Raw genomic sequence first — 10,347 nt, forward strand, 5'->3', positions numbered from 1 at the left:
AAATATTTTCACAGGTCTAAAAAAAAACCCATTGTGTAATATTACTGTACGGGAATGCCTAACTAACTGTAAGAAGACATCACTCAGTATTAACTTCCCCTTTAATTCAACGACACATCACCAAAAACGTGGCCAATGAAAATACAGCGGTGTTGATTGATACATCCGTTGACCCATCTGCTTGCTCCACGCTCCATGCGTCTGTAGAACTTGCGTTTAACGTAATCTGCACATAACCAATTATATAGCCAGAAATGTATAGGTGTATTGTTATAGGACGACGTGCGATAAGTGTCAATGATTGACAATTCATTTGGCCAATCTCAATATGCAAGAGTAGAAAGAAGGCGGAAATAGCGGCATGTAACACGAATTACGTCAAGATACCAGGAAGTCCAGACGTTTGTAGGTGATGGGGGTATGAAGTGGAACTAATAGGGGCTTTTATAAGTTTGAAGTATTTGTGCATTTATTGAGAATACTGCTGTGACCAAAAGATGGAGTATTGGTAGTAATAAGTATAAGGGTAATTATAACAAGTTTTACTGGGAATTTATGTATTATGAAAATGTGGTGGGTATTGATAATTATAACTATTGAACACGGAAGAGATAATATAATAATATTAAGACGGATTTGGCAAACTAGAAATATAGGATTATAAAGGAAGTGAACAATATGGAAAGTGATGTTATTACTTATAGTCCTATACAAGAAAGTAATGTGTTCCCAGCAACATTTTCTTACCCCTTTCTACATTTTGTAGGTCTGTGCTAATGCTCAAGATGATGACCCTGTCTCTGGTCCCTGGAGTAGGATGAACATCATGTCAATGGCAGTTACAGAACTGCCGTGGTCACATTTGGGAGTTCGATATGGAGTGCGTGCTGCCTTGGTGGTGTTGTCCAGCTCTCTCCTGGTGGTCCTCCTACCTGCTGGAGTGTTGGATGACCATTATACAGCTGCCTTAAAGGTTTTATTGAAGTATAACATCTGGGGTGAGGATGAACGGGCCCAAACATACACACAGCAAACAACAGGACTTGCTGTTGCTTCAACTGCATTTGAACTTCTTGTATTAAAACAGAAATCCACTCCAGGTAATGCCATTAGTTGATTTCTTTAATGTGTTGTGATTTCCTTCACTTTATTGCAGATAGTAGGTTAAATTTTTTTAATTTTTTTTTAAAGTAGACAACCCAAAGTATTGATCTAGGCCCATTTTGGTATATTTCATGCCAACATTTCACCGCCAAATGCGATCAAATTAAAAAAAAAAAAAAAAAAAAGTTAACTTTTTCACAAACTTTAGGTTTCTCACTGAAATTATTTACAAAAAGCTTGTGCAATTATGGCACAAATGGTTGTAAATGCTTCTCTGGGATCCCCTTTGTTCAGAAATAGCAGACATATATGGCTTTGGCATTGCTTTTTGGTAATTAAAAGGCCGCTAAATGCAGCTGCGCACCACATTTGTATTATGCCCAGCAGTGAAGTGGTTAATTAGGTAGCTTGTAGGGTTAATTTTAACTTTAGTGTATAGATTGACCAACCACCTGATCCATCTCAAATAGCCCTCTTTCCTCACCCTCATCTTAACTACTGGCAGAAAGTCTGCCAGCATGAAAATAAAAAGAAATATATATAATTATTATTATTTATTTTTTTCTCCACTGTAGGATCCCCCCCAAACAACTCTCTAACCCTCCCCCCTCTGGCTATTAGGCACCATCTTAAGTACTGGCCAGTTTGCTGCAGTTTTTGCTTTTATTTTTAAACCCCTTTTTTTTTCCTGTAGTGTAGCTGCCCCCCTTCCTAGATCCCTTGCCTAACAGAGGATTCCCTCTCCTTCCTTCCAGCGCTTAAATCCCCTGAGGACATGGCTGGGACGTTTTCAGTCGTTAAGGGGTTAAACTTACTTGGAAAATAACATGGCTGTGTCTACACACTCGATAATATGATGACACTGATATAGGGACGTCTTCCAATGGTAAACAAGTATAGCAATATGATTACAAATATAATTGAACAATTAAAAATTCAGTATGAGTGCAGTAAAAACAAATATGGCTCGATCGTCTAAATAGTTAGTGACAGGAATCTTTTAAAAAAACTATTTAGGCTTATTTTTATATTTCAGTCTAAAATATCCCCTCGGCAGCTCTGACCGCGTCCAGAGGGATAGAGAGATAACAGTGGCCTGGGCACTCCTATCTCTTTTTTCTGTGTCTACACACTACCTTGCAAATCCTGGGACAGTGGGGTGTGAATACTTAGGCAATTGTGAGGTAAAATATCGTCTTTTTCTGTTGAAGAGTTGATATATTTTTTTTTTATTTTTTTTTAAAGCTTTCAAGTGCTTCAACACACGAGTGAGTGATATTTAGCATGCATACACGGCTATGTATGGAATTTCATTAGGGTTTAGGTAAAAAAAGACTTTGCATGGCTTTTTTTTTACCATGACCGAAGCTGTGACATTTGTCTTACAATAACAGAAATTCCAGAACTATCTCTCACCATTGACCATATAGTCCATAAACACCTTGATATATTAACCCCTTCGCTATCGGGAAATTCAGAGGAAAAACGTGCCCATAGAATTTTTGGCATTGTTTGCTATCACTTTTTTTAAAACAGAAATAGAGCCTTTGTTTTGTTTTCGTTTTTTACCTATGAAAACTAGAAACATTTTTAAAGTAGACAACCCAAGGTATTTATTTAGGTCCATTTTGGTATATTTAATACCACTATTTGTCTGCCAAATTACAATCGTATAAAAATAAAGTCTAACTTTTTCACAAACTTTGGGTTTCTCGCTGAAATTATTTACAAACTACTGCAGTCATAAGACAACTGGTTGTAAAAGTTTCTATGGGATCCCCTTTGTTCAGCTATAGCAGACATGCATGGTTTTGCCTTTGGTTTTTGGCAATTAAAAGGCTGCTAATTGCAGCTGCGCACCACACTTCTGCAATTCCCGGAAGTGATGCGTTTAATCAGTTAAGGCTGTGACACACCGCAAGCGATGCAGCTGCTTCGCATCGCATCGCTTCTGAAGTTCAATTATTTCATCTCTGAGCGCTCAGCTACGCGACCTGACGCAGCAGAGTGCTCAAAGATGAAAAGGCAGGACACACTGAACACGCACAACCGCATCTACACGCTGCGCGCCGCTCCGCTTGCAGTGTGTGTCAACCTTTAGCTAGTAATGTTTATATTTGCTCTAGGGATTACCCTCTCACCCCCCGATCCCTCACAAACACCTCTTTTTACCTCCTCCCCCACTGGTCGCCACCATCTTAGGTACTGGTATTACAGTCTGCCGGTATGCAGTTTAGGGCTTTTGTTTATTTTTTTAATATTTCTGTAGTGTAGATCCCTCACCACACACACACACAGCTCTCTAACCCTCCAACTGCTCCCCACTGTATTTGTCACTGCCAGTAATGGTAACAATTTCATCCTTTTTTTTTTTTTTTTGTGTGTGTATTTTTCTTTTAGATTTATTTTGTTTTCTGTAGTGTAGGGTCCCTCTCCAAACAATTTTCTTAAAGGGACATTGAACCTATTTTTTTTTCTTTTGTGATTCAGATAGAGCATGCCATTTTAAGCAACTTTCTAATTTACTCCTATTAGCAAATGTTCTTCATTCTCTTGGTATCTTTATTTGAAAAGCAAGAAGGTAAGTTTAGATGCCGGCCCATTTTTGGTTAACCACCTGGGTTGTTCTTGCTGATTGGTGGATAAATTGATTCACCAATAAACAAGTGCTGTCCAGGTTTTCGGACTTTCTTTTTTAAATAAAGATAGCAAGAGAATAAAGAAAGTGATAATAGTAGTAAATTAGAAAGTTGCTTAAAATTGCATGCTCTATCTAAATCAAGAAAGAACAATTTTGGGTTCAGTATCCCTTTTAAGTTTAGGGCTCCCACTTCCCTGCCTTAATTTTTTTTTCCCATAGTGTGGACATAGGTACAACGTCACACAGTACCATGTTCAATTGGCACAAGAGGATAAAGGGATATGGAACCCACATTTTTTATTTACGATTCAGACAGAACACTTGATTTTAAACAACTTTCGAGTTTGTTTCTATTATATAAATTGCTTCATTCTCTTGGTATCCTTAGTTGCAATGCATACCTTGGTAGGATCAGGAGCTGCCGTGCATTACTGGGAGATAGCTGCTGATTGCACATAAATGCCTGTTTTCATTGGTTCACCGGATGTGTTTAGCTAGCTTCCAGTAGTGCATTGCCGCTGCTTCAACAAAGTATATCAAGAGAATAAAGAACATTTGATTATAGAAATACATTGAAAAGTAATGCCCACATCTATCTGAATCATAAAATAAACATTTTGGGTTTCATGTTCCTTTTAATATAAAAGGTTTAGTTATGCATAGTAAAACAAGTTTGCTATATACGTTTCATTATTATGCCCCTATTTGTGTAATTTAGCTCTGACAATTTTTGCTTTTCTAATTCTCTAAACTGAAAAAAGCACACTGCAAACTCCTCAAGGCTAACCCTGCTATATTTTTCCCTAATTGGCTTTAACAAATAAGAACTGCAAAACCATGCACGTATTCGTATCCATATGACTGGCTAGCTTTGTCAGATGCAGACTCAAGCCAAGAGAGGCTCCTCCAGATAAGCCAAGTAGTGGGTGGCTATTGAAATACAGCTGCAGCCAACAAAGTGTTAATTGTTTTTACAAAATGTTTGCACTCGGCTTATATAATCTATAGCAAGACAATATAAATGTCTTGTAGATACAAGGTGATTACTGTTCCTTTTAAAAAAGTTTCCAATCCTGTTGGCAAATAGAAACTAAGCAAATTTGATATCTCGTTCTGTGGCAAAACTGCTGCCATATAGTGCTCTTGACATGTGCACGATCCTGAGCTTATGTCCCTGCTTTTTAACAAAAGATACCAAGAGAATAAAGAAAATTTGGTAATAGAAATAAATTAGAAAGCTGTTTGAAATTGCATGCTCTATCTGAATCCTGAAATAAGTTTTTGGGTTTTATGCCCCTTAACCCTTTCCTGTTGGGACTTATTTGTCTACATGGGAACAAAGCTCCGATGTAAACAAATAAGTAACAATTTAAATCACGCAATTATTCATGCAATCGCATGATTTCAATGATGGGAATTGGGTCAGGGGGGAGTGCCTATGACGCTAGGCATGACCAAATGTAAGATTTTTTTTTAAATATTGGACTCAGTTGTTTTAGTTTTTTTAAGTCTATTGTTTGTCTGTATACTCTCCCCCTTCAAATACTGTAAACAGTCAACGGTGCTCCAAAAGTCTGCTACTTATGGAATACTTCTTTTGAACGTAGCAGTTCTAAATATAGCTCACAACACTAATCAATTTTCCTTACTTGTTGAGCATACTAGCATTCCAAATGCAGCAGTTATGTTGGTAATGCCGCATATAAAGATGTGTTGCTTCATGCTATGGTCTGGTTTTTAATTTGTATATTAGTAATAGTGGAAAAGGGGGAAAAACATCACAGGAATGTGTGTTTTAGGATGGCACTCCAATATAATTTGTTATACAAATTTATGAATAATTTAGTTTGAGTTAAGTCTACATTACTTCTGAAAAGTAATGCACATGTGTAGAGATGACTACTAGATTTTGTATGAATCTTAAACTTTTATAAATACATATATTTTAGATTTCAAGTTCGAAGCCCAGGCTGCCTTAAATCAAGCCTTAGAAATGAAACGTCAGGGGAAGAAGGACAAGGCCCATAAGCTTCTTCATCATGCATTAAAGATGGATCCAGATCATGTAGATGCCTTAAATGAGCTTGGCATCCTCCTGGAAGAAGAGGACATCATCCAAGCAGACTACTTATATTCCAAAGCGCTCGCTATTTCTCCACACAATAAGAAGGCTCTGGTAAACCGTGATCGAACGTTGCCTCTAGTAGAAGAGATAGATCAGAGATACTTTAGTATCATAGATAGTAAAGTCAAGAAGGTTATGTCCATCCCAAAAGGCAATTCAGCCCTTCGCAGAGTCATGGAAGAGTCTTATTACCACCACATCTACCACACAGTTGCCATTGAGGGGAATACGCTCTCGCTGTCTGAAATCCGGCATATAATTGAGACACGTTATGCTGTTCCAGGTAAGAGCCTGGAAGAACAGAATGAGGTAATTGGAATGCACGCTGCCATGAAATATGTAAACACCACACTGGTGTCTCGTATTGGATCTGTGATGATTACTGATATTCTAGAGATACATCTTAGAATACTGGGTTATGTTGACCCTGTAGAAGCTGGTCAGTTTAGATCAAACCAAGTGTTTGTTGGTCATCATATCCCTCCCCATCCCAGAGATGTGGAAAAACACATGGAGGAGTTTGTGCAATGGTTGAACTCTGAGGAAGCATTGAGCCTACACCCTGTGGAATTTGCTGCTTTAGCACATTATAAACTAGTTTACATTCACCCATTTGTTGATGGCAATGGGAGGACTTCACGTTTGCTCATGAACCTCATCTTAATGCAGGCAGGATATCCACCTATCACCATCCGGAAAGAACAGAGGTCAGAGTATTATCACGTCTTGGAACTAGCAAACGAAGGTGATGTTAGACCATTTATTAGGTTTATTGCCAAATGTACAGAGAGCACACTAGATCTCTTATTGATAGCTACAGCAGAGCATCCTGTGGGTCTACCAGAACCCAACCCTAACTACTCCGGGTGCAAGCAAACAATTCCAGTGAAGACTTGAGGTGATAGCTCCCTGGTTACCATAACTGATTTGTTCACACCTCCAATGATGTAAACTACAGTTGTCAACATTACCCTTAATTTATCTGATCCTGTTTTGCTACTGGAATATTTTCCCATTTAGGGAGGGACATGTTTTGGCCAAAAATTACACTGGTGTTTATCTCTTCAAAAATGTAATATTATACACTCTCATTATTTATTTGTGTGTACTTTGCAAAAATATAGATGTTAAAACTTTCAGGAATCCATTATTTATTAATTGTATCTTACCAATGTGCATTAACCAGTTTTTACACTCACAGAGATGTAGGCTGTCGACATTCCCTTTAGTTTATCTAATCATGTTTAGCTGCTAAGATATTTTACATATAGGGAATGATACATTTTATCATCAAAGTATACAAATTGGTTTTAATCTATCTTTTAATTTTTATTATTTTTTTTTAAATGCCAATTCCAAGTAAGAACAAATATTGTGAGTATTTTGCAAAGATGTTAAAGGGACACTGAACCCAAATGTTTTCTTTCGTGATTCAGATAGAGCATGCAATTTTAAGCAACTTTCTAAATTACTCCTATTATCAAATTTTCTTCATTCTCTTGGTATCTTTATTTGAAATGCAAGAATGTAAGTTTAGATGCCAGCCCATTTTTGGTGAATAACCTGGGTTATTCTTGCTGATTGGTGGATAAATTCATCCACCAATAAAAAAGGTGCTGTCCAGAGTTCTGAACTAAAAAAGCTTAGATGCCTTCTTTTTCAAATAAAGATAGCAAGTGAATGAAGAAAATGTGATAATAGGAGTAAATTAGAAAGTTGCTTAAAATTGCATGCTCTATCTGAATCACAAAAGAGAAAATTTGGGTTCAGTGTACCTTTTAAACCTTCAGAAAACAGTTCATTGTTACTTTTCATTGCATATAATTGAGAATCCGTTCAAAACTGAACTGACATTTAGTCAAAACTATTTTTTTTTTTATTTTTTTTTATTTAAAAGATTTTTTTTATATTATAAATAAAACTATACATTTTTCTGGAAGTGGATACATCACTCATAACTTCCCTGTTAGCAATCCTTTTATGTTTTTATATTTCACTTTCTTAGCCCTGCAATGTTTGAGATATATGTATTTTTATTTTTTGTGTATGCGGATTAAAACAAACACTCAAAGTGGGCACAATTGGTATCCAGCAACATAGGCACATTATACATTTTCATGTGTTCCTTAGAGCCCCTTAATAATTTGGTTGCAATCAATGCACTTGGTCTAGTCAGTCTGTATAGCACTTAAATTATTTTTTCAAATGAGGATATCTATGTATGCTACACAGTCCATCAAACCTGTATAACTAGCATAAAAAAAATAACCAACCAGTGCTCTCAATTCCAGTTGTAATGGAGAAAATAAACATTTAGTAGGTTGTGTTGGGTGCATTTGCATTTTTACTGAATATCCTTTCTGAAAAAAGTTATTTAATTCTATGTAGGGTATAAATGCACCATTGTGTGTTGGACAAGAAGCACATGAATAGATTTCAACACCTAATTGGGAATAAGTTAATTTACGTTATACATGCAACATGTAAGTAATGCACGTAGACCATTCCAGCACATATATACGGCTCACCTTTCTTATATCTAGCTCCGGGAGGCAAAAAATGACAAATATATTTTAAGAAAGAGCGGTCTACATAGATGTATATTACATTTTGTAAAATGTAAGTGCCTGAAGTACAAAATATTAGGATTTTTTTTTCGCCCATTAGTTACCTATTGTATTGTGTTTTAGCTGCCAGAGTCAGTACATGAACGCACAATATCTCCTCTATTAGGTTCTGTATTTCATTAGTAGAAGTTATTGAATAATACACATAAGATATTGCTGTTAACTTGTGTATGGATATAAATATAATTTATACTGTTGGAGATTACACTCTTGTGCAGCTAATCACTGTATTATTGTTGGTGGTCTTTGAGTTGCTGGGGAAAATGTTTGCCAAATTTAATTTCTATCTGTCTATTATTCATTCAAAACTAGATGTAATGAACAGCAGATCATTTTGCTAAAATGTTATTTAAAAAAAAAACAACAAACATACTATAAGATGCTATGACTTGTACATCACTGATAAATGAGTAATGTTATCCTTCACAACCAATGAATTATTCTATAGTTTATCAGGGAAAGCAAGAATACTGAGGAGCCAGTTATCTCTTTCCTTTCCTTTTTTTTTTTTTTTGTTTGTTTTTTTTTTGTTGTTGCCAGAAGTATATTCTATATAGATATATGCAGATCAAGAAGGGTTCTAGTTGCTGTGGCTAGCTGTCTCCTGGTATTTTTCAAGCCATAAGTGGCACGTTTGTCCTTTTTACAGTCAAAGCAAACAGACACCAGTCTTTATACCCTCCCTACAAACATTAGTTACAGTATGCAATTTGCACTTTAGCTGTATCTAGAATAAATTATTAATGTATTGGAAATAAATTATTTTGATATTAATATTGTCGTATTTTTTGTTATTTCTCTGTTTAACGATCAAAAGTTGTTGTTTTTTCCCCAATAAGTAAATGTTTTCTTTGTTCAAGTGTTCAAACAAAGTTGAGCTTATTTAAAGAGACAGTCTACAATATAAATATTGTTTTAAAATATAGATAATCCCTTTATTACCCATTCCCCAGTTTTGCATAACCAAAAGTTATATTAATATACTTTTTACCTCTGTGATTACCTTATATCTAAGCATCTTCTGACAGCCCCCTGATCACATGGCTTTTTATTTATTATCTGTTGACTTGCATTTAGTACTGTTGTGCTGATTCTTAAATAACTCCTTGGGTGTGAACACAATGTTATCTATATGAACTAGCAGTCTCCTGAAAAGCAAATATAAGAGCATGTGATAAGAGGCTGTCTGTAGTGGCCTAGAAACAGGCAGCAATTTAGAGGTTTAAATGTTATAAAGTATATTAATAAATCGATGTTGGTTGTACAAAGCTGGGGAATGAGTAGTAAAGACGTTGTATATCTTTTTGAACAATAACAATTTTAGTGTAGACTGTCCCTTTTAATAAGAAATAAAAAAAAAAAGGAAATGTAAGGAATATTTAGATAAACGTTTACACTGATTGCAAAAAGTCAGAATAACAAACAATTTAAAGGGACATTAAATACTACGCTTGCAATAAAATTTGTAGGTAAAAAAAAAAAAACTTTAGATACTTTAACTATTTTTTATTTTTTCCTCTTTTTGTTATAATTTAAACGAATAGGAAAATCAAAATTAAAGTTGCATGATTCAGAAAAAAACATGCACTTTGAAATTCACTTCTGTAATGTACTTTGTTCTCTTGGTATCAGTTGTTGAAAAATATGTACATATCCTACACCAGTAGGAGCTAGCTAATGATTGGTGCCTGCACACATCTGTCTCTTGTGATTGGCTGACAAGATGTGTTCAGCTTGCTCCCAGTAGTGCATTGCTGCTCCCTCAGCAAAGGATATCAAGAGAATAAAACAAATTTAATAATAGAAGTCAATTGGAAAGTAGTTTATAATTCTGTTTTATCTAAATTCCA

General features: G+C 35.6%; 1 protein-coding gene across 2 annotated transcripts; it reads left to right on the forward strand.

Annotated features, from left to right (window-relative positions):
- Positions 1-393: 393 nt before the first annotated feature.
- Positions 394-7,013, forward strand: FICD (FIC domain protein adenylyltransferase). 2 transcript variants are annotated; one of them, XM_053696448.1, is made up of 3 exons: positions 394-405; positions 767-1,100; positions 5,695-7,013. In XM_053696448.1, exons 2-3 carry the CDS (start codon positions 818-820, stop codon positions 6,765-6,767), a joined length of 1,356 nt encoding a protein of 451 aa, XP_053552423.1. In that variant the 5' UTR covers positions 394-405; positions 767-817; the 3' UTR covers positions 6,768-7,013. The 2 variants fall into 2 exon arrangements, with proteins under 2 accessions (XP_053552423.1, XP_053552422.1); XM_053696447.1 differs by lacking the exon at positions 394-405 and adding an exon at positions 416-526.
- The last annotated feature ends 3,334 nt before the right edge of the window (positions 7,014-10,347 follow it).

The sequence above is a fragment of the Bombina bombina genome, unplaced genomic scaffold, assembly GCF_027579735.1.
Source record: "Bombina bombina isolate aBomBom1 unplaced genomic scaffold, aBomBom1.pri scaffold_426, whole genome shotgun sequence".
NCBI lineage: Eukaryota > Metazoa > Chordata > Amphibia > Anura > Bombinatoridae > Bombina > Bombina bombina.